The sequence below is a fragment of the Saccopteryx leptura genome, chromosome 13 (assembly GCF_036850995.1).
Source record: "Saccopteryx leptura isolate mSacLep1 chromosome 13, mSacLep1_pri_phased_curated, whole genome shotgun sequence".
NCBI classification, from domain to species: domain Eukaryota; kingdom Metazoa; phylum Chordata; class Mammalia; order Chiroptera; family Emballonuridae; genus Saccopteryx; species Saccopteryx leptura.
This window is the reverse complement of record NC_089515.1, coordinates 31337172-31360748: the sequence shown is the minus strand read 5'-3', so window position 1 is coordinate 31360748 and position 23577 is coordinate 31337172. Positions and strand designations below refer to the sequence as shown.

At 48.8% G+C, this 23577-nt stretch overlaps 1 protein-coding gene across 1 annotated transcript in view; it reads right to left on the bottom strand.

Annotated features, from left to right (window-relative positions):
- BLNK (B cell linker) overlaps positions 1 to 23577 on the bottom strand; it is a 97755-nt gene that overhangs the window by 37290 nt on the left and 36888 nt on the right. Inside the window, exons 4-8 of the mRNA XM_066354935.1 lie at positions 14009 to 14049; positions 8142 to 8298; positions 4739 to 4893; positions 2317 to 2398; positions 1057 to 1128 (exon numbers count right to left, since the gene is read on the bottom strand). Of these exons, the coding sequence (XP_066211032.1) occupies positions 1057 to 1128; positions 2317 to 2398; positions 4739 to 4893; positions 8142 to 8298; positions 14009 to 14049 (507 nt within the window). The remainder of the gene's footprint in view (positions 1 to 1056; positions 1129 to 2316; positions 2399 to 4738; positions 4894 to 8141; positions 8299 to 14008; positions 14050 to 23577) is intronic.

The following is a 23577-nucleotide window of genomic DNA, read 5'->3' as shown; positions in this document are numbered from 1 at the left end:
CAGACCTACTGTGTGCCAGACCCTGCATTAAGAGTTTTGCATTCACAACTGCAGAATTCTCCTGTCTCTGTGCACTTTCCCCATTTACAGATGAGAAAATGAGATGCCTGCAGACCTACTGTGTGCCAGACCCTGCATTAAGAGTTTTGCATTCACAACTGCAGAATTCTCCTGTCTCTGTGCACTTTCCCCATTTACAGATGAGAAAATAAGATGCCTGCAGAGGTGAATGCAGGCTCAAAGTGTCTAGCTGGAACTGGGAGTTCAACCCAGGTCTGTTTGGCTCAAAACCCAAGCCCTTGACCACCATGATGTCCTGAAAGAAGAGCAAAGGGCTGAGGGCTAAGTGGTGCAGACGTCCTCAGCAGGGAGAGGAGGAGAAGCCAGCAAGGGAGGATGAAAACTAGGGCTCTACTAGTCCATGTCCAGGGGCATGGGGTCAGGGAGGGTTCCTTCAACATTGGCGCCACCAGACAGTGGATGAAGATGAGATCTTCTGTTACTATTTATTGAAAAATTTGAAAATACAAATGATTATTTCTTAATATTTTATCTCAACTGTTTTTCGTATTTGGAATAGATTAGAAACCAAACCTCAAATCCACAATTTAAAATAAACACCAGCCCTGGCCGGTTGGCTCAGCGGTAGAGCGTCGGCCTGGCGTGCGGGGGACCCGGGTTCGATTCCCGGCCAGGGCACATAGGAGAAGCACCCATTTGCTTCTCCACCCCCCCCCCCCTCCTTCCTCTCTGTCTCTCTCTTCCCCTCCCGCAGCCAAGGCTCCATTGGAGCAAAGATGGCTCGGGCGCTGGGGATGGCTCCTTGGCCTCTGCCCCAGGCGCTAGAGTGGCTCTGGTCGCGGCAGAGTGACGCCCCAGAGGGGCAGAGCATCGCCCCCTGGTGGGCAGAGCGTCGCCCCTGGTGGGCGTGCCGGGTGGATCCTGGTCGGGCGCATGCGGGAGTCTGTCTGACTGTCTCTCCCCGTTTCCAGCTTCAGAAAAATACAATAAATAAATAAATAAATAAATAAACACCAAATCACATGTATACTTTACCTGAAGCTGTCGCTGGAGGAGGGGCTGGCCTGGAGGAGTTATTCGGCTTGGTTGATCTATTCACCATGGGAGCTTAAACACACAAATAGATACGTAATGATTATAGATAGTCTACTGAAGGGGATTCACATTTATGGGGAAATGCACTATGGAAAGGACAGCTCAGACCAGAGAATTTGCAAAAAATACTTATTAAACATATAAGCCATTTAAAAATGTCTTCTCAGAAGAAATACGTTTAGAATGAATATATTAATGATTAAAGGAATAATCAAATTATTTTATGATAGGGATTTTGTTAAAGTGAGTACTAGCTTGGAATTTCCTTTGCCAAACTGGAGGTCTAGGAGATGAGAGTTGTTTGGTGTTTTTTTTTTTAATAAAGAGAATTGTATTGAAGTTAATAGTGAAGGGGCCAAATTAATAGCCCCACCCTCCCTGCCACATACAACACATACCATTTATTTTGTATTTTGCAGGGTTTGTTTGGGAAGGGATGCTTAATATGTATTTATTTTCATGGTGATGGGTGGCTCAGGAATTCAGGCTGGTCTTGAAGACATTATTGTTATTTAGGGAATGTAGGAGAAAGTTGCAACATAATGGCAGTGTAAAAACTGAGTACTGATACTTCAGAGTCCAGTTTATTAGGTGAGTAATGGTATTTGAAGAGGTATCACTTACACAGGATTATTTTCTTCATAGTGACTATGCCTAGAGTGAACGGGCACTATTCCACTGAGGGTACGTGGCACAGGCACTTGAAGATAATTTGTTTGTAATCGCATTTGTTATTCACTGAAGGATTTACAAACTAAATGTTTCTGAAATAGCACTATGTTTAAAGAATCAGGGCACAGGACATAATTTATTCTTCCATTTTTTTCAGTCCTTTGTAGAAATCGTTCCAGGGGCAGTATTTGTAAGGCCATCGTGGCAGTTTGCGACTTTGTGAGTATTCGGTTTTATGAAAAATCCATTCTAGGTGAGGACAGCTAATGATAAGCGCCTAGGTGCTTTTATAGTTTAAGATAGAAAATTAATCATGGAAGAGGGCAGAGGGAGAAGGCTATGAAACACCGAGATGGCTCACTCACTGATACCTCTGCTCAGCCTGTCAAAGGAGACAAATGCTGCGGCCACAGGGGAGAGAGGCCCAGGCACCCTCACTCTGAGCCCCTTAGTGCTCGCTACCAACTAGTCCTGCATGCCCCCATCACTGGCAGAAATCTGCAGGTGCCTAAGACTACTACCACTTGCCTTTTTCATCTGGGAGAGAACTGCCTTCTGTGGGATGAATGTAATTTTCATCTTCATCTTCTACAGGGACCACGTAATCAGCCTAAAAGAAAGGCAGAAATGAATGAAAAGAATGTTGTTCATTCATAGGTTATTGTATAGGGAGGACTCATTCTTTAAAAAAAATTTACTAAGATATAATTAATATGCCATTACATTTCCTTATGTAAAGTGCACAACTTACTGGCTTTTAGTATACTTACAGAGTGTGAAGCCATCACTGTAATCTAATTTTAAAACTCTAAAAAAGAATATTGGCCCTGGCCGGTTTGCTCAGTGGTAGAGCATCGGCCTGGCATGCAGGAGGAGTCCCGGGTTCGATTCCCGGCCAGGGCACACAGGAGAAGTGCCCATCTGCTTCTCCACCCCTCCCCCTCTCCTTCCTCTCTGTCTCTCTCTTCCCCTCCCGCAGCCAAGGCTCCACTGGAGCAAAGTTGGTCTGGGCTCTGGGGATGGCTCCATGGCCTCTGCCTCAGGCGCTAGAATGGTTCTGGTTGCAACAGAGCAACGCCTCAGATGGGCAGAGCATTGCCCCCTGTTGGGCATGCCAAGTAGATCCCGGTTGGGCGCATGCAGAAGTCTCTCTGACTGCCTTCCCGTTTCCAACTTCAGAAAAAAAAAAAAAAAAAAAAGAATATTGTAACTTCCCATCTACCCCTTCCCATGGCCTAGTCAATCAATAATCTATTTTCTGTCTTGAATAGTTGCCTATTCTAGACATTGTGTGCAAATGGAATCATACAATATGTAGTCCTTTGTGACTTCTTTCACTTAGCATAATAATGTCAAGGTTCAGCTATGTTGTAATATATATCACTACTTTATTCCCTTTTATGGCCAAATAATCTTCCAGTGGATGAATATACCATATTTTGTTTATCTATTCATCAGTTGATGGATATTTGGGTTGTTTTTGCTTTTTGACTGTTATGAATAATGTTGCTAAGAACATTCATGTACAAATTTTTTGTGTAGATGTACATTTCTCTTGGGAACATGCCTAGTGATAGAATTGCTGGTTTATGTTGTATCTTTATGTTTAATAGTTTGAGGAGCTACCAAACTGTTCCCTAAAGTGACTACACTATTTTCTATTCCCAGCAGCCATACGTGAGGGCTCTAATTTCCCCACATGCTCACCAATACTTGTTGTTGTCTGTTTTTTTTATTATAACTATCATCATGGGTGTGAAGTGGAATCTAATTATGGTTTTGATATGCATTTCCCTGATGGTTAATAACATTGAGCATCTTTTTGTGTGATTATTGGCCATCTGCATGTCTTTTTTAGATAAAAATATATTTAACTCCTTTGCCCATTTTGAATTGTGTTGTCTTTTTATTATGGTTTGCAAGAGTTCTTTAAATATTCTAAATATAAGTCTCTTATTAGATATATATAATAATTTGCAAATTTTTTCTTCTATTCTATAGGTTGTCTTTTTACTCTCTTGGTGGTATCATTTGCAAAAAAAAGTTTTAAATTTTAAAGTTCATTTTATCTATTTTTCTTTTGTTGCTGATGCTTTTGGTGTTGTATCTAAGAAACCATTACCCAGGGTGTTAGAGATTTATACCTATGTTTTCTTGTAAGAGTTTTATAGTTTTAGCTCTTGCATTGGATCTAACATCCATTTTTAGTTAATGTTTGTATGTGGTGTGAGACAGAGGTCCACTCTCATTCTCTTGCTTGTGGCTGTACAGTTTCCCTAGCACAGTTTTGTGGAAAAAACTATTCTTTTCCCACTGAATAGTCTTGGCCCCTTTGTTAATAAGCAACTGATTGTAACTATAGGGAGGGAGGGATTTTTATATTGATCTGAGGCAAATGAAGTAATCAGATCTCAAAAGTGATCATAGACCTTGCCTTGGAGGGTCGTGAAGATGGCTTTGAGAGAAACCACATCACAGTTATAGTGCTTACTGCCAGCTGTTCATCTGAGAACTTTACATGTGTGGTAGCATTTAATTGTTATAACAACTTAACAAGGGGGGTACTGCTATCAGCTCTTCCTTTAGACTAGGGGTTTCTTTTATTCATATCACCGCCCTGCGTTTTAGAGGACAGTGGAGGCGCAGAGAGAAAAGGTGGAGTAAGGAAGCTCAGTGGGCAGCACAGAGAAGCAAAGTAGACAGGGAGCTGTTTATGGGGGGGGGGGTACAGAGCCAGTACTGATATTACACTATGTGCCTTTAGTGATTGCAAATGCTTACAATAAAGTCGTCTATGCCGTTTTGAGAGAGAAGAAATACCCTCTCAGCATAACGTTGGAGAGTCAGAGCGGGCGGTGAAGGAGAAAGCGGTTAGTGCTGACCGTACCCCACCCCCCAACATCCTGCCTTCCACTTGGTCTGGGAAGCCATCAGGACAGGTTTACTTTACCTCATCCTCAAGATCCTTGGGTTTGGGGGGGACCTGAGGTTTCTGCAGAGTGGCGGGCAGCGTGGAGGCCCCCTTCGTCTTCGCCGAAGGCCAGCTGGGCTTACTGGGAAGCGTCTTGCTGAAGGGCGGGGACTGCCTCTGGCTGGATCGATTGTCTTGAAAGGAACGAGCAACAACAATAAAGTATAAGATGAAAGGGGTTCTGGGTCATTCTCTGGGGGAAACCAGTGAGATCTAGAGACTATAGAACCTCCAGCACCTAAGTAGCCACAAAGGATTAGCCAGGACATTAAGCATAAAAAGACATGTTAGGTAAAAAGTCTCAATGGCCCATTGACTTGCATTATAAAAATTAGAAGAAGGTTCTCAGCAGAAGTAGCTTCCCAGGAGAGTGATGGAGCCTGACGGGCTCAGGAAGGCTGACAGCCTAGCAGTCTGCCCAGCAGAATGGGTGACGACCTTGGCAGCGTGGAGGGCTCAGAGCCGGTGCCCCTCCATAGGCACACTGGTTCTAGGAACCCTTAAGGGCAGAAATTCTCAATCCTACTCACACATAAGAACCACCTGGGAGATTAAAAAATGCCACGGCCCAGGCCCCTCCCTAGATACAACTAGTTTGAACTTGTAGGGAAGGACCTAGTATTATAGATTTTAAAGGTTCCCCAGGTTATTCTAAGGTATATCCAGAGTTGTGACTGCTCTTGGGAGAATGAACCTACACGTTCCTCCCCTCAGTGAGTTCCATCAAATCATGGAGAACCCCTGAGTTCCCCTGCCTAGGACTGTCCTCAGCGGGTATCAGGGTACGAGTCCAGGTTCTGAAGCCAAATGACCCTGAGTTCAGTCCCCTGCTCTGCTACCCACTGGCTGCACTCCTTTGGGATAGTTATTCATTATTCAACGTCTCTGGGACTCACTTTTCTCATTTTTAAAATGAAAATCATCACCTCCAGCTCAGAGAGATAGTGCAGGGATCAGGAAGGGTGCAGCGAAAGCCGGGGGACCAGTGTGTCTGTCTGCCCTCAGCTAACAGAGAGAACTAATACTGCCCACATAAGGTGGTTGAGGGTTTAGGCAACATGGCGTTCACCTGGCCAATTCTGTGAGTGCGGATTCCGACTGATACTTGGCAGGAAAATCTTAGCATAGGAGTCCCCATCCTGGGAAGAGCACAGGCACTTACACTGACTTCCTGTGGCTTCCTCCTGCCACAGCCCACCCCCAGCTTAATGCGCTGCCCTGCCTGTCATGCCCCAACCTCTGCTCTCCTCCTGGGTCCCATTCCTGCCCTCAGCCCATGTTTCTGCTGAAGGTATGTGGTTAACTTCACATTCGATGCCTCTTCGGAAGCCTCTTTCTGCATGGTGCAGCTGTGCTCAGCCTGTAGGGCATCTGTTTTTTTTGTTTGTTTGTTTGTTTTTTGTATTTTTCTGAAGCTGGAAACAGGGAGAAACAGACAGACTCCCGCATGCGCCCGACCGGGATCCACCCAGCACGCCCACCAGGGGCGAAGCTCTGCCCACCAGGGGGCGATGCTCTGCCCCTCTGGGGTGTCGCTCTGCCGCGACCAGAGCCACTCTAGCGCCTGGGGCAGAGGCCAAGGAGCCATCCCCAGCGCCCAGGCCATCTTTGCTCCAATGGAGTCTTGGCTGCGGGAGGGGAAGAGAGAGACAGAGAGGAAGGAGGGGGGGAGGGGTGGAGAAGCAAATGGGCGCTTCTCCTATGTGCCCTGGCCGTGAATCGAACCCGGGTCCCCCCGCACGCCAGGCCGACGCTCTACCGCTGAGCCAACCGGCCAGGGCTATAGGGCATCTGTTTTTGCTGTGCCTGTTACTCTGTCCTCTGTCAGTGTTTGTAGTTTTATCTGCAGCTCTTGGAGTCTACTTAGACTTCTTAATGTAAGATTTAAGCCCATCAGAAATAGCGAAACACAGAGGACAGGCTTTGAAGAGTGTGCCTTGAATGAGCCAGTTAACCACCCTGAATTGAGGTTTTCTGGTCTATAAAATGGGCCTAGCATGGTCCCTTCCCGACCAGAGTTGTGGTTAATGAATAGTCACTTAAAAATATGGTAGGTGGTGTGCAGAACAGAGCAGTGAAGAGTGTGGGCTTTGGAAGCAGAGTGGCCCGTGGCTTGCGTCCCAGCTCCACTACCATGTGTAAACCTGGGCCCATTAGTTCATGCCTCTGAGCTTCACTTTCTTCATTTGTAAGGTGGGGATGAATGCTTCCTTCGTAAGATTGAGAGGGCGAAGTGGGCCACAGCTGGAAAGCACTGGATTATAAACTAAGAAGTCTGAGAGTGCCTGACCAGGCGGTGGCGCAGTGGATAGAGCATCAGACTGGGATGCGGAAGGATCCAGGTTCGAGACCCCAAGGTCGCCAGCTTGAGCACGGGCTCATCTGGTTTGAGCAAAAAGCTCACCGGCTTGGGCCCAAGGTCGCTGGCTCCAGCAAGGGGTTACTCGGTCTGCTGAAGGCCCACGGTCAAGGCACATATGAGAAAGCAATCAATGAACAACTAAGGTGTCGCAACGCGCAACGAGAAACTAATGATTGATGCTTCTCATCTCTCTCCGTTCCTGTCTGTCTGTCCCTGTCTATCTCTGCCTCTGTAAAAAAAAAAAAAAAGAAGTCTGAGAGTAAGTCTGTCTTGCTTGCTGCTGATGCTCAGTGCTCAGCCCTGTTCCAGCACATAGTGGGTGCTTCAGATTGTGGATGAAACAGCAGTGCCTGGGGGCACTTAGGAGGCAGTTAATGGCAGTGATAATGGAGAAAGAACCCTTCACAGGTAAGGACACTGTAGAAATAGGAGAGTGTGGTGATTATCACTGACAGACACCCCTCCTAAGACTGGAACACCAGCTTCTTCTTGGGGAACATTAAAAGCCATACTTGGGTCTGGAGAACAGATTTGAGCCATGTCCATTTAACCTATAGGCTAATTCCAGGCTTAAAGCTCCGCAATCCCACCCCCAGTTGAAAGTCCACCATCTAGACTTGCCGGTATGGGGGTGGGCGTGGAAGAAGGAGGGGGTATTAGCAGAAACCGGGAACCTTGACGGTCATTCTTGTTCTGTCTGTGTAGACATCTCCAGAAATTCAGAACCTTGTGCACAGGAAGCCGGAATGGAAGTAAGGACTAATCTCAGGGTTGATTTCTCAGACTCTCGGGAGTTGGGAGCAGCCACCAGGACGTGCTCATTTAACTTTTGCCTGTTTCCAATATTCCTGATTTAAGAACAACCCCCTCCCCCAAAATGGGCAAGTTTGCCAGCTGGGCTCTAGTACCTTCTAGTGACCAGATGACCCAGTTAGAGATGGTGCGAATGGGAGGTTCCCTGCCAACCTCAGCCTGTCCCCACCTCTCCGCTGAACACCCAGGGTCTGGGGCCATCCTCACCTATGTATTCACCCCTCGTGAAGGGCAGGGCTGGGTGAACTGTCCTCGTCTCCTGCTCGACGGGCGGTGGCTCATAACTGTCATCCCCCGTCTCCTCGGCCGGCAGCACATACATCTCTGAGTCAGAGTGCTCATCTGGGTTTTCATAGTCGCTGTCCTGAAAGTGTAAACAGCGTGCTCAGTGTCCGGCTTGAGGGCCGGAGCTTCCCCCCAGTGTCCGGACGAGGAAGCCAGGCTTGGACAGACTGGCTCACCAAGGTTAGGCAGCTCAGTGGTGACGCTGTGGGGGGCCATTTAACCCGTAGGGTGGCTGAAACTATAATATATGTGGGCAAAGGACAGTCGGAGAGGAAAAAGGTCTACCGGAAAGTTCTGTCCGTTTTTGGAATAAAACAAAATACAAATTTTCTTACCATCAGTAAACTTTATTAAATAATATAATTGCCATTATTATTAATGATTTCTTGCCAGCATGAGGGCAATTTGTATATCCCATTTTTGAAAACTGTTTTATCTTTTGATGCGAAAAATTGAACCAGTGCTTGTTTGATAACTTCTTCATTTTTGAATTTTTTGCCCTTCAAAAAATTTTGTAAGGACAAAAACAAGTGATATTTGGAGGGTGCTAAGTCCGGGGAATATGGTGGATGTGACAGACATGTTTCTTGTTGAAATTCATAAAAATTACAGTGGCGTAAATGAACTTTATCAGTAGCCATGGGTACGCTATCGCTTCACACATAAGACTAATGTGAATCAACTTTGTTTTAGTTAATTTGCTACGTCAGTATGTATACATGAAGTGATAAAAATAGAGAGGCACCCATGCGCCAAATAAACACGTGCTTACGTGTCGAAACTTGTGATAGAAACGGACAGAACTTTCCGGTAGACCTTATATATTTGAAGAAGACAGAACAAGAGAATAACCGATAGGTTTTATTTATCGTGAATGTTTACAGTTGAGGAAAAGTTAAGTTTAATCAAGAGAGGGGAAGGGAACACAAAGGAACACATAAATACCTTTGAGGAGATAAAGTTAAAATTAAAACAAACAAACAAAAAATTGAGCTGTTAAACCAGAGTGGCTAGGCTTCAAATGGACTCAGAGTCCACACTTTTTCTTTTATTAAATATAAATTTTATTCAAGTTAATATTGAAAAATACATTGACATGTTCTAAAGTTCAAACAGTTCAGAAGGATGTAATGAAGTTTCCTTCCCGGCCACTCAGTTCCTTTCCCCAGAGGCAAACAGAATCACTGGCTTCTTGAGCATTTTATTCAGAGATAGTTTATGCATGCACCTATTCATATGGACAGAATATTTGGTTCAGGAGCGAAGAGGTCCTCTGACCTGTGTCCATTGCCCCTACTCCCTCACGCTGCCTGACACAAGGTGTGATCCATGCGTGATTTTCCAATGAATGGATGACGCATCTGCCCTTGGGCCTGTCTCTTTTACTTGGAATCACATAACACTGATGCCATTGTACGTGATACAGGTGCAATGTATCCTTCACGGCTCTATACTCAGGGTCTGTAACAGGGCTGGCACATGAGAGGAGCTCAGTATGTTTGGAATGGATGAATGAATGAATGAATACATAAGTGAGGTCTATGATTTCTCCTCAGTCTGTAGGAAGATGGCGAGAGAAGAGGAATAGGGTGAAGAGTGGGATAAGGAATGAGGAAAGAGGCAGAGGGAGAATGTCCCCTGAGGTGGCTGGAGGAGTACCGGGAGAGAGAATAAAAAGAGGCAGGAGCCCCAGGTGGGTGCTGTCCTAGAGCAGGAGGGAAGATGGACGGGGTGAGATAAGAAAATTCCTGTAGGGGGATTTTCCCATTCCCTAATCTCAGCAATGGTGATGAGGGGCTCCATAATTCTTCCTGAACATGACCATGAACTTAGGCTGAGTAGAATAATGTTAGTACTAATATTATTCTTTTTTTCTTTTTTTTTGTATTTTTCTGAAGCTGGAAACGGGGAGAGACAGTCAGACTCCCGCATGCGCCCAACCGGGATCCACCCGGCACGCCCACCAGGGGGCGATGCTCTGCCCCTCCAGGGCGTCGCCCTGCCCAGACCAGAGCCACTCTAGCACCTGGGGCAGAGGCCAAGGAGCCATCCCCAGCGCCCGGGCCATCTTTGCTCCAATGGAGCCTCGGCTGCGGGAGGGGAAGAGAGAGACAGAGAGGAAGGAGAGGGGGAGGGGTGGAGAAGCAGATGGGCGCTTCTCCTGTGTGCCCTGGCCGGGAATCGAACCCGGGACTTCTGCACGCCAGGCCGACGCTCTACCACTGAGCCAACCGGCCAGGGCCACTAATATTATTCTTATAACTGACATTTCTATGCACCTATACCTCAGTTACTGCTCCCCACAATCATGAGATAGTTTTTTTAATCCCATTTTATAGTTGAGGAAACTGAGGCACAGAAAAATTGAGTAATTTGAGTCTGCAACTGTGTTCTGGAGAAATCAGTGACTCTTCTCAGGTGGAGGAGCAGGAGGCGAAGTGAGAGTGACAGGGGCAGCGGGGGGTGGGGATGGGGGCTTAACCAAGCAAGAGCCGGGCCTCGTCCAGCGTAATGTGGGTGGAGCCCGCTGCATCCAGGCACTGCTGCGGCAGCCTCTCCGGGGGACATCAGGACAGCGCTGAGACTTTGTTGCTTTAATCACATCTGGAAAGTGGAAGAACCCGCAGGCACCCAGACATGTGCCTGAGGGGGAGATGGTTTGGGCATCTCACTTTGTTTCCGTTTTTATGGAGCAGGGATGGGACATCTGAGACTTAACTGCCCCAGGGCTAAGGAGCGGTGTGTCTCCTGGGGAGAACGCTGGGATCCTTGCAGTCTCTCAGGCTCAACAACCTGAATGGGAGTGCCACAGTGGCAGAGGTGGCAGAGAGGTAGAGGAGGAGTGACTCCGTGTCAGCTGCCCCTCTGACACGGGCTGCCTGCCAGATGGTAACCCCTGTGAGAGCAGGACTGAGACTGTGTATCTGGGACCAGCACAGGACCTGAGATTGGAGGTGCTCACAGCACAGCTGCGGAACGAATGAATGAATTGAGCTGCTGCCCTGGCTCCGAAAGGACGGAGGACCAGGGGATGGGCTGTCAGCAGAAGTGCTGCGCTGGCCCTTCACTTGGAAAATGTACTGTGGGAAACATACGGTGAGCCCTTCCTGCTTCAAATACATTGGAATGCACTGAATGCCTTTTTATCAAGAGAATAAAAAAGAAATGTGTTCAAACTTGTGAGATTTAAAAAGAAATCCCTCAAATTATTCTAAAATTCTGGCAAACAAAATTTAATCATTTATTTAATACTTAACAAGTGCAATGTGTTAGACAATCTGATGGGAACTTTGAAGAAGGGACTGTATAATAAGATTTCAAATTGTGTAATTTATTCATTTAACCAATGATCAATTATTGAATACCCGCTACGTGTCAGGCAGCATGCTTGACTCCGAGCACGCCGTCTGCTCTCATAGCAATTGTATTCTAGCAAGGGAACCCAATGGCCCACAAGTAGTGAGTAATGAGTAATAAGTGGATGATCAAATGGATTAAACAGCTATTACTGATCACTAGTGATAGACGCACCTAAGGGAATAAGCAGGGTCCCGAGTCCGCAGTGGGAGGGGTGATTCTACCTTGGATGGGGAGGCCTTTCTGAGCAGACATTTAAACCAAGCCTGAAGGACAAGGAGCCCCTGGCCAAGCGAGGGAGAATGGAAGAATGGCTCTTTGTTTTCTCCTCTTTTGCCGTCTTCTTTCTCATGGCCCAAGGACCATGAGTGTGAAATCGCTGAGGTAGACAGGACCTTGGCATGCTGTAGGAACTGCAGGCAGGTCTGTGCACCTGGGCTGTGTGGTAGGCAAGGCCCTGCTGAAAGGGGTTGGGGGGGGGGGGGTAGGCTGGACGAGTCCACAGGGGCCAGATTTCACCAGGCCGGGAGGTGTTAGCAACGCCTCTGGGTTTCATTCTATGTGCAATGGAAACCAATAAGGTAAAAATAGTTGTGAGTGAAAGTTTTCTCAATCCTTATTAGAGCTGGTACCTTGATTTTGGTTGGTTAACTTTGAGACACAGTTATTTCCTCCTCTCCAGGGTGACTTTATTTTGTGTTTTCTAAGTCCTAAATGTGTGCTCTTTTTATCTAGCAAGTAAGCTAAATTTCCTTGGCTTCCCTCATTTATGTGGACCAGCTTAACTTGATTTAAGACGTGCCTCCGTGCGTGAGGCCAGCAGGGGGCGCAGTTGCGGTACTTCAGAGGGCTCAGTGGGGGCTGGGCTCCGGGAAATACCTCCACCGCCCAGTCACCTGTATACAGAGACCATTTGGTCTTCTCTTTTAAAAAATCATTTCTCTGCGGTTGAAATGGGAGGAACTCCTGTCTCCTGATACTCAGAGTAAACTTGTGCTCTCTCTACACAGCATGGAGTTCAGGCTCAGTTCTTGGGCACTGCATAAGAGTCTTGGGTTCTCATTGTGAGCCCCTGAGTAACTGAGTGACAGCGGGCAAGTCATTGTCATTCTCTTGGCTTTGGTTTCCTTATTTGGCATGCTGTTGTGTGGAGACCCTCTTGGATCCTTTCCAGATATAAAATTCATAGATTGGAGCAGGCTAATGTTCTCCATGAATTTGCTACATGAGGAATAATTATTGTGAAGGTAAGACTCAGCCTAAGAGAAAACTGGCAGCTGGGGTGTAGTGAGTTGTAAAGACACCTCGAAGAAGTTTATAGTTCATTCTGACCCTCCCACCCCCCGGCGTCATTGTGACCAGGCCACCCTCTGTCTTTCTGTGGCCTCGGATGCTCCGCTAACGTCTTCTCAGTCCCAGCAAGTACCTTGGAGTGTCAAAGCCTGGGTCTGAGTCAGGCTTTTTTTATGCAGTCACGAATTCTGAGTGTGAATTTCGGAACTGCAAGTTAAACTCTCCGTGTCTTGGTTTCTTTATCTGTAAAATGGGCAGGGCTGATATTAAAAATGTTTAACACTAAGGCCCAGACACTGCCTATGGCCCTAAGGACTGTCCCAAGGCTCCCCGCTGTGCCAGGACTTGCTCTCTGGTGGTTGTTTTGTTTAAAGCTCCTGTGCGGGGGCCAGGAGGTGACAGGCACTGGGGACTTCAGCACAGAGACAGACATGGAGCTGTTTAAACATGTTAACATCTGGTTGTGTTTTTTTTTGTTTTTTTTGTTTTTGAGAGTATGTTTATTAAAGTTGGGGACAGTGAAACAAGGAAGGACCTTGGACAGGTGAAGCAGCAGGAGAGAGACGAGCTGGGGCTGCTTCGGCTTGGAAACGGTATGGGAAAGAAGCGAGCCTAGGCGGGGTTGCTGTCAGCTCACTGGAGACTCAGAGAAAAGGGCCCTGGGGATCAGGTTCAGGGGGTTAGCCCGGGATGAGCTGGCGCTGCCCACTGCTCCCCTAGTTGCAAGTGCCCTGGTTATAAGAGTTTAGGAGATGCACCTCCGTGGGGTGAAGAGAAGGAGGATGGGAAAGGTGTGGTCGTGCTCCCAGAGAGGAGCGCCTTTAATATCTGCTCCAGCTGTGCTGGTGAGTACTCTGAATACCAGCCAAACGTGGGGATGAGAATGTCTACCCAGAGGGCTGTAGTGGAGAGTAGGTGGGCTAATGCATATAAAGCTCTCAGCCTGGCATGGTGCTAATTCAAATCCCATTTTGAGGTTATTGCTGCCTTGTCTGTAGGTAGCCCTTCTAGCTGGGCCATCTCCCCTCTGGGATGTGGAGCTGACCACCAGGGTGTAATTCAGAAACAAACCCTTACAACAGCCTCCCGCAGGCCCTGGTAGAAATGGTACCCCGCTAGCCCCAGGAGCAAATACTTACAAAGTCATCCGACCACTGCTCCTCTTCGTCAGCCGGGTTCTCTGCAATGGCGTGTAGGAAGCAGAACGCACAGGTATCAATCTCAGCGGACCGGCTCCCCTTGCCCGTACCACCTTGCGGCTGCCTTCCTGCCCTTGGCCTTCCTAGGCCCCTTTACTTGACCTTGAACAGTTATTACAGTCATCTGACGTGCATTCGTTTTTGAATCCTTTTTTTATTGTTGTTGTTAATGTCATTTCTCAAAGCATTAAGAGAGTTCTCACTGGGGCAGAGAACTGGTGCATCTGACCCATGTCTGTCTTTGTCAAGGGACATTTTAGAGACCTTAGAGTAACCCAGCAGGAACCTGCGATCCATACTGTGTTGCTTCTAAGGATTTCTTTGAATCAATATGTGGATGGTGTAGCAGGAAGAGCAGTGGACACAAAGTCAGACCGACGCAAATTCTAATCCAGGCTCGCTTCCTAACCAGTTGGAGAATGGGCAAGAACAGACTACTCTGGGCCTCAGTTCCCAGGTTTGTAAAATAAGGAGATAACTTCTAAAATTCTCTCTGGTTCTCACTTTGACTTTCTATTAAGAAATTTGTATCCAGTGCTTTCTTACATGCCGGGCAATGTGGCAATGTTATTAGAGATCTGTACTCATTAGCTCTTAAAAACCTTAGGAGGAAACTGAGTCCTAGAGAAATAAGTCAGACCCTTATCTGACTTATTATTCCTCTTATCTGCTCAAGGTCAGATAATAAACGGTAGAGCCAGGAGTTGAACCCTGCAGGCGGACTTCCAAGTGCATGCTCTGAACCCCAATGCCACGCTGCCTTGCTGTCTTTGAGCTCCAGGGGGCAGGCACCATCTTAGGCTCTGAAGGGGTATAAAAATGGATGTGACAGGTCTTACAAAGTTTTTGCTCTTTAAGGATAAAATAGGTCTGGATGATGACAACCGAAGAGAATATTTGACCCCCTGTTCACCTAAACACATTTAGAGTATGAGAACATAAACTGACTTTAGAGGTTAAATGCAATTTACTCTTCTATGTAGGTGATCAACCAGACACAGGTCCCGATGGTAGAGTGGCTCCAGTGACTGCACCATAGAGTCCCAGCTGCCCTCCCGTCATGCTGAGCAGCCACTGCTAGAGGGCCCCATGGGTGGTCCCTGATCCCGCAGAACCTCAACAGAACCATTTATAGCCATTTCTACCCCCTGCCACAGCGGACCACTGGGTTCCACAGAGGAACAAGGAAAGGAATTACAAAGGTGAAATGGGGGCGGGAAGGTCTTTGGACCAAAGTCACCAAATTTAAAACAATGGCGCCCTGTCTTGGCAAAAACGTGGTAAGCACTAAGAAGGAACTTCCTTTTTACAAGCCAAATAATGGGCCAAACTTGGACAGCAACAAAAAAATAATTCTTATTATTTTTTGGGTTGACTTATAAAAAATTGTAATGTATTGCAACCATTGGGATTTTCCCAGAAACTATACCAGAATAGGTGAATAAGTCCTCTTCCCATTATGCCAATACCTGGCACTTCAGTTTGGGGAAAATTAAAAATCAATACTTAAGGTGACAAGATGTTTTTGTTTCAACCTTTAAAATAGAAACCTCTATAAAATGCCTTTATAAAACACACTGCCCTACCTTTGTCAACTCTATTTGCTGAGCCTCTTCTCAGTGAGTCACTTTATGATCAGTAATTGGTGAAAGCACTCACAGTAGCCATCTAACTAGTTTTCCTGTCTCCGTTACCTTTCCTCTCCAATCATCCTTCCTACTGTTTCTAGTTATTTTCTTCAAGCTTGGATCATGCCTTTCCTCTCCTCAAGAATCATCAGGGACTCTCTACGGAATAGAGTCAAGACTCTATCAGCACATTCCAGGGCCCCCCTTCCCGTCCCTCCATTGAATTCTCTTGCAGCGGTCTTCCGTGTTCACCTCCAGCAATACTGACGGTGTGTTCCTCCCGTGTTGCACTTTGGATAGCTCTGTGCTCTGCTCATGCTGTTCCCTCAGCTCATCTTCCCCCTTCCGTGGAAACCCCCATCTCACCTCCTCCTCCAGGAAGTCCCCCCAGTCCCTCTGCTCACAGCCCGTCACTCTTCCCTCCAGACCCTCTCAGTGCTGCTGACACCTCGCAGGCACGTGTGCTTCCTTCCGCCCTGTGCTACAATTACTTTGTGTCACTCTGTACTGAAAAGCAGGACCTGTTTAATTTATCTTTGCATCTGGATGGCATTTTGCATTTGTAATCTACGCACTAATAAAGGTCTGAACCAATAAATGAGTTTGAATGAATTAAACTCAGGATTATAATAGTAGATGCTATTTAGTGAACACTTCTTATGTGCTGGGTGCTAGGCTAAGTGTTAGAAATGTATTTCTTCATTTATCATCAACATAGTACTATGTGGTAGGTGCCATTATGATTTCTGTTTCACAGTTGAGGAAACGGAGGCTAAGAGAAGTTGCAAAATCTGTCTGAAGGCACATGACTAGCTAATGTGGGGGCTAGATTGGAGGTCTGGCTGTCTGTCGGCTCCTGCCGCTGAAATCTCGTGTGAGCCACCTGGCCCTCCACTGAGCATTCAGGCGAAACCTGGGAGAAACAGGAATGGCCCGATCCAGGCATCATGGCACATGGGGACAGTAGAGAGACAAAAGCATCATGTGGTAGAGGTTATTTGATGATGCCCCACCCTCCCGCAGCTACAACCACCTTCTGGCTCCATGAGCAACCAGACTGACAGTCACAACCTTGCAGCCCGTAGTCCGCACTGAAAAGCGTGACAAGACAGAGCCCTAGGTCGAAAGTAGTGGGTGGTTTTCCAGTCTCTCAGGGAGCCTCTGACAGTGTGCAGGTCATGGGTGTAGAACCAGACTCCCTGGGTTCTGATCCCGGCTCTGGTTTTTGCTACCTACTTGGCGGTAGACCAGCGCTTTAATTATTGAAAGCAGTGGTTTTCAACCATCGGTCCGTGGACCGGTGCTGGTTCATCAGAAAGTTCATGCTGTTGTACAAGAGTTAGGCACCCTGACCTTGTAGGAAGATTATCGGGCCTATAATCATTGGGTTTAAAGCTCAATTTCCTCACCTGTAAAACAAGGATAAGAATAGTGCCTGCCTTATGTTTTTATGAGAGTCAGGTGACATTGTACCTGTGCAGTGCTTTGCGAAGCCTGATAAGCAGTAAATGCTGTATTAATGTTACTTAGTGATCTCTGGGGCATTGACAATTCTCAAACCCACAGAAACAATACCGATTCTATGTCACTCTAATGGCAACCATGACATGAATCCAAGAAAGCCTCTTGTAGTGGTTGAAATTCTCAGGAGGGTAAATTCTAGTTTAATACGGACCAGCTGGTTTAATTTTGGGTGTGGGATTTAATGCTCCTGTCAGGAAGCTGAGATGCTGGTTGGGCCTCCTTGTTGGAGGAAGCTTTTTCTACTGTGTGTCAGGTACCTGGTTTGGGTCATATGCTCAACTGACTGTGTCATAATTTCATGCCACACAGTAGAGGGACTCCTCCCCTTGCTTGGCCCAGCCTTTGCAATTCGCATGCCCCTCCCAAGCCTGAGGCTGCAGCACCCGACATGGTGAGACACATGACAATGGCCACACATGACGGTGGCCCCCATCTCAGCGTCTGCTCCAGGCCAAGACATGCAGGGTCAGGTTGTTTTGCTTAAAATCCTGATCCTGCCATTTGCTAGCAGAGTGACCTTTGGCAAATTGCTTAACCTCTGGGCCTCAGGTTTCTCATCGTTAAAATGGACACTAATAATAGTACCCGTATCATAGCGTTTTGAGAGAATGAAAATGAAAACAGATAGCAAGTGCTTAGAAGAGTACCTGACAGAGTAAGGGCCCAGCGAGTGATAGTTATTACTATTAACTGACTTTCTCCTTAATTCTCACAATAACGTGAAGGATGGGTAATCTTATCTGGGGCTTGGGGAAGTTACAGACCTGTCCTGGTTCACACAGTGCTTAAGGGAAAAAACCAGGATCCCATCTCAGGCCAAAAGAACCCCAAATTTCAAGGTCTCCTGACCAAGCCACCCTGAACAACGGTAATAAAAGACCTCGTGTCTAGGAGAACAATTGTGTATCAGACAGCAGGGCGATGTAAAAGTCCTTGATAAGTTCTCCAGCACCTGGAATCACGGCCTGGTGCTGGGAGCGTTCGAGAAGGGTGCGTTCGGTGAGGGCAGAGAGGTTGCATGAGGCTTAATGTCAAAGATGGAGTCGAACTGGTCCCCGAAGGTCCAGTGGGACTTGGGCAAGCGAGTGAAGATGAAGGAGGGTGTGCCCTCCGGGCTGTAAGACAGGCGGTGTCAGCCGCGGAGCAGGGCTCAGCTGAGGGATGGGAGGGGGCAGGCAGAAGGCGCAGACGTGTCAGAGAGTCACAGGATATGCCCAAAGGGAAAACAAAGCTGGGTCATCGCCAGCCGAGGAGATGTTCCAGCTGCAGTGGACACTGTGGTCCCAGGGACAAGCTGGAGACGGAGAGGCTGGCGAGGGTGGTGTGTGAGGAGCTCATGGTGAGGGTGGTGTGTGAGGAGCTCATGGTGAGGGTGGTGTGTGAGGAGCTCATGGTGAGGGTGGTGTGTGAGGAGCTCATGGTGAGGGTGGTGTGTGAGGAGCTCATGGCGAGGGTGGTGTGTGAGGAGCTCATGGTGAGGGTGGTGTGTGAGGAGCTCATGGCGAGGGTGGTGTGTGAGGAGCTCATGGCGAGGGTGGTGTGTGAGGAGCTCATGGTGAGGGTGGTGTGTGAGGAGTTCATGGTGAGGGTGGTGTGTGAGGAGCTCATGGCGAGGGTGGTGTGTGAGGAGCTCATGGCGAGGGTGGTGGTGTGTGAGGAGCTCATGGCGAGGGTGGTGTGTGAGGAGCTCATGGCGAGGGTGGTGTGTGAGGAGCTCATGGCGAGGGTGGTGTGTGAGGAGCTCATGGCGAGGGTGGTGTGTGAGGAGCTCATGGCGAGGGTGGTGTGTGAGGAGTTCATGGCGAGGGTGGTGTGTGAGGAGCTCATGGCGAGGGTGGTGTGTGAGGAGCTCATGGCGAGGGTGGTGGTGTGTGAGGAGCTCATGGCGAGGGTGGTGTGTGAGGAGCTCATGGCGAGGGTGGTGTGTGAGGAGCTCATGGCGAGGGTGGTGTGTGAGGAGCTCATGGCGAGGGTGGTGTGTGAGGAGCTCATGGCGAGGGTGGTGTGTGAGGAGCTCATGGTGAGGGTGGTGTGTGAGGAGCTCATGGTGAGGGTGGTGTGTGAGGAGCTCATGGTGAGGGTGGTGTGTGAGGAGCTCATGGTGAGGGTGGTGTGTGAGGAGCTCATGGTGAGGGTGGTGTGTGAGGAGCTCATGGTGAGGGTGGTGGTGTGTGAGGAGTTCATGGCGAGGGTGGTGTGTGAGGAGCTCATGGTGAGGGTGGTGTGTGAGGAGCTCATGGCGAGGGTGGTGTGTGAGGAGCTCATGGTGAGGGTGGTGTGTGAGGAGCTCATGGCGAGGGTGGTGTGTGAGGAGCTCATGGTGAGGGTGGTGTGTGAGGAGTTCATGGCGAGGGTGGTGTGTGAGGAGCTCATGGTGAGGGTGGTGTGTGAGGAGCTCATGGCGAGGGTGGTGTGTGAGGAGCTCAGCCAAGGCTGCCATCAAGGGTCCTGGGGAGCGGAGGGGACGGCTGGCAGGACAGCAGAGGGCTCTGCAAAGTGATCCTGACTGAAGGGGTGAAGACAAGGCAGTGAAATCCCTTTCGGTCTGGGTCATCAGTGCTGGCGGCATCCGGCCATGGGCTCCGAGGGGTGCGCTCCACAGCTCTGTGTCTGACACGCCTCGGGGTGGCTCTGCTTCCACCCTGCCCCCCCTCCCCCATTTCTCCTCCTTCAGGGCTGGTGGTGGGAGAGGGACCAATGGGGAGACCGCAGTGGGATGCGGGGAGGAAAGAAGGAAGTCAGGGGGACCAGCTGCGGTGGTGGGGACAGATTCAGGGGAGGGACAGAAAGCAGAACTCCAGAGGCTGCAGGGGAGGCCGTGGGTGGACAGTCTCACTAGGTGTTCCCTGAGGAGCGAGAGGAATGGGACTTAGTGTGGGGGACCGAGTCCAAGGCCCAGCTCCAGCCTGGCTAAGGGAAATATACCTTAGAAATTCCCTTCCGGTGTAGTTATTCATCCCTGCCCAGTGCCCTATTAATAGGGGGGTGGGTGTGCATAGGTGGGGGACAGAGTCCTGGCTTAGCCATCACCGGGCTGTGTGATCTTGGCTCATCACTCGGCCTCTCTGGTGCCTGTTATCCCTAACGTGAATAGCTTGACTTTCTCGGCTCTCAGGACCTCTGAGTCAAAGTTGCCTTCTTTTGTTCTCAGTTTCATGAGGCAGGACTGATGCGGAACCAGCTCTCCCCACCTGGGCTTTGTTGGTACCGCCAGTGAGAGTACTTATGGGATGGAGAGCAAAGTGAATGCTGCTTCACTAGGGACACGGGGCGGTGGACAAAAGCAGAGTTATACTTTACTGCTTTTGTGGACAGAGGGCTGTTATGCATATGCACCTCTTATATTTCCGTGGTGGACATTTACCCAAGAACCCCTGTGCAGGTAACGTCCTCTGTCCACCACTGCTCTGCTCTCCTGCCTGGGGGACATCAGTGGTGGGAGGGGAAGGTGGGCCTCCTGGGGACATCACACCGGCCCCTGGGGACCAGAGCCCAGGCATCCAGGAGTTCTGACCTCTCAGGGCTGTTTACAGTGACCGGCGGAGCTTCTGCAATGACCCCAGCAGACTCCGGTCACCATGACTGGTCTCTTCTCCTCCGGAGCCAGACCTCAGACTTCAAAGACAGAGGAGGCTGTTCAACTATGAAAGTGCACAAACTGGAAAGCGGGTTCTGGTGTCGCTGTCAGAGACTCTGGACCTTCAGAACAGTGAGAAATTCCCCAGAGCAGTATAAGCATCTCAGCTTGGGTCAAAGGGAGGAAGAATGGAATGCAAGCCTGGCGTGGGCTTCTTGCAGCGGCTGCGGTAACCGTGGGCCCGGTACTTCGTGTTCCTGAGATGTGTTTTCTTCATCTGGGAAACCCAGGTAGTCATTTCTATATAATGGTGCGAATGGGAGAGTAAATAAGCTAATGTCTGTAAAGAGCTTAGATTAATGCCCAGAACAGAATAAACACAACGTATTTTGAACATCTTCCCTTCCTGAATACCAGCTGCTTCAGCGTAAGTCATTCTGCTCAGTGAACCACGAGGTCCCTGCAGGCAGTGGTCCCTCCTTGGAGACAAAGCACGATTGACAAGTCTGAACTGAAAGCAGCAGGCTCCACCCTGGCCTGACCTGCGTCTGTAGGAGGTCCAGGCCCCTCTTCCTGGTATAATTCAAGCTTCGTCCTTCTACTCTCTAGGAGAGGCGGGACTGTGGTGACTCTTCTGCTGCCCGCTGCGGGGCGCTGGTCCTTTCCAGCCTCCACTTTCTGTGGGTCAACACCTCCAAGATCAACACGCTTGCTTGGTTATTCGCTTCTGTGACTGGGAAAGGACAGAATTCCAGCATCCGGGGGAGCCAGGTGGGCTGTTTCAGGAGTTTTTGGGTGGACAGTTCTGCACAGGCCTCCGGGGGGCTCTTGACTGGCCTCTGGGGCTCCGGAGGTCTGCTGGGCTAAGGTCTCCAGGCCCTGGCACCTTTGAGGACCTTTCAGACTCCCTGGGTTCAAGAGGAGCTGTCCGGTCTGGTTTCTGAGGCACTGGACCTGCAACTGCTCAGGGTCCCCAAGTCTCAGAGGAAGCAGCTGGAAGGAAATGCTTCTGGGACAAGGGTTGGGGTGGGGAGGGGAGTGGCAGGGAGGCACTAACTGCAGGCAGTGATGTGGTTTTGCCGGAGGACCTTTTCTGGGCACAGGAGAGCAGGCAAAGCCCTATTGGTTTGGTGAATTTCTGAGATCCTGGAACTGCAATGAGTTTGTCTCTCAGTTCAGGAACAGCAGTAAGGGCAGAGTTGGTGGTTTATAGCAGGGTGTCTCAAATTTAATATACACTCAAATCCCCTGCAGCTCTACTTCTGCAAATTCTGGCCCTGGCCTGTTAGCTCAGTTGGTTAAGAGCGTTGTCCCAAAAAAGCAAGGTTGTGGGCTCGATCCCCGGTCAGGGCACACACGGGAAGCAACCCAGAAAATGCATGACTGAGTGGAACAACAAATCCTTTTTCTCTCCCAGAGCTCTCTCTTCCTTCCTCTCTCTGTCTCTCTAAGAATCAGTAAAAGTTAAGCCCTGGACGGTTATCTCTGGAGCATCGTTCTGGAGTACGGAGGTTGCCTGTTCGATGCCCGGTCAGGGCACATACAGGAGCAGCTCAGTGTTCCTGTCTCTCTCTCTCCCTCTCAAAAAGAAGGAGAAGGAGAAGGAGAAGGAGAAGGAGAAGGAGGAGGAGGAGGAGGAGGAGGAGGAGGAGGAGGAGGAGGAGGAGGAGGAGGAGGAGGAGGAGACAAATTCTGATCCCTTAGTTCTAGGGTGGGGTAGAGATTCTACATGCATTTCTAACAACTCTCAGGTAATGTTGATACTGCACACTAGGGGTCGCCTTTTAAGTAGTAATGACTTGGGAGACCCAGCTGAGACCCAAGAGATTAAGTACAAACTGGAAGATGCAACTTCCTAAAGCAGGGAAGGTTAGAACAGGGGTCCCCAAACTACGGCCCCCGCAAGCCGCATGCGGCCCCCTGAGGCCATTTATCCGGCCCCCACCGCACTTCCGGAAGGGGCACCTCTTTCATTGGTGGTCAGTGAGAGAAGCATAGTTCCCATTGAAATACTGGTCAGTTTGTTAATTTAAATTTACTTGTTCTTTATTTTAAATATTGTATTTGTTCCCGTTTTGTTTTTTTACTTTAAAATAAGATATGTGCAATGTGCATAGGGATTTGTTCATAGTTTTTTTTTATAGTCCAGTCCTCCAATGGTCTGAGGGACAGTGAACTGGCCCCCTGTGTAAAAAGTTTGGGGACCCCTGGGTTAGAAGAAGCTTGCTTTGTCACCGGGCCCAGCTCTGCAGCCTTGTTTCTGTGAGTGTGGAGTCCTAGCACGGGCAGGAACCTGACGGCCCCTGTTTCAGCCCCTGTGAGAGGCGGGTACGGGGAGAAGAGTGTGCTGCCCAGGGTTCCACAGCCATGCAGCTAGACACGGAAGGGCCTTGTATGCGGGCTCAGTCATTTGCGGTTCCTCCTGTTGATGATGTAAAGCCAGGAGAATATTTAGGCAAAGGTATTTAAGAAGAACTCTCTGGTGGAGGTTGAGAGGAGCACATAGAGTCAGGAATTAAGGAGACCGCCCAGGGGTTTCTGTACGAGGACAAGCAGTCTGACGAGAGGGGTCTGAGCTCTAGCTATGTGAAGTGAGAGGGACAAACACTTGAGAGACACTTAAAAGCTAGAATGAATAGGCTTTGGAGATTAACTTTTGTAGCGAGGGAAGGAAGAGGAGGAATCAACCATCATCCCTGGTGTGTGCGGGTTAGGCAAAAGAATGAATAGCGATGAATGCTACCTGTCTTTTGCCCAAGTAAAAGACACAGGAAAGGGAG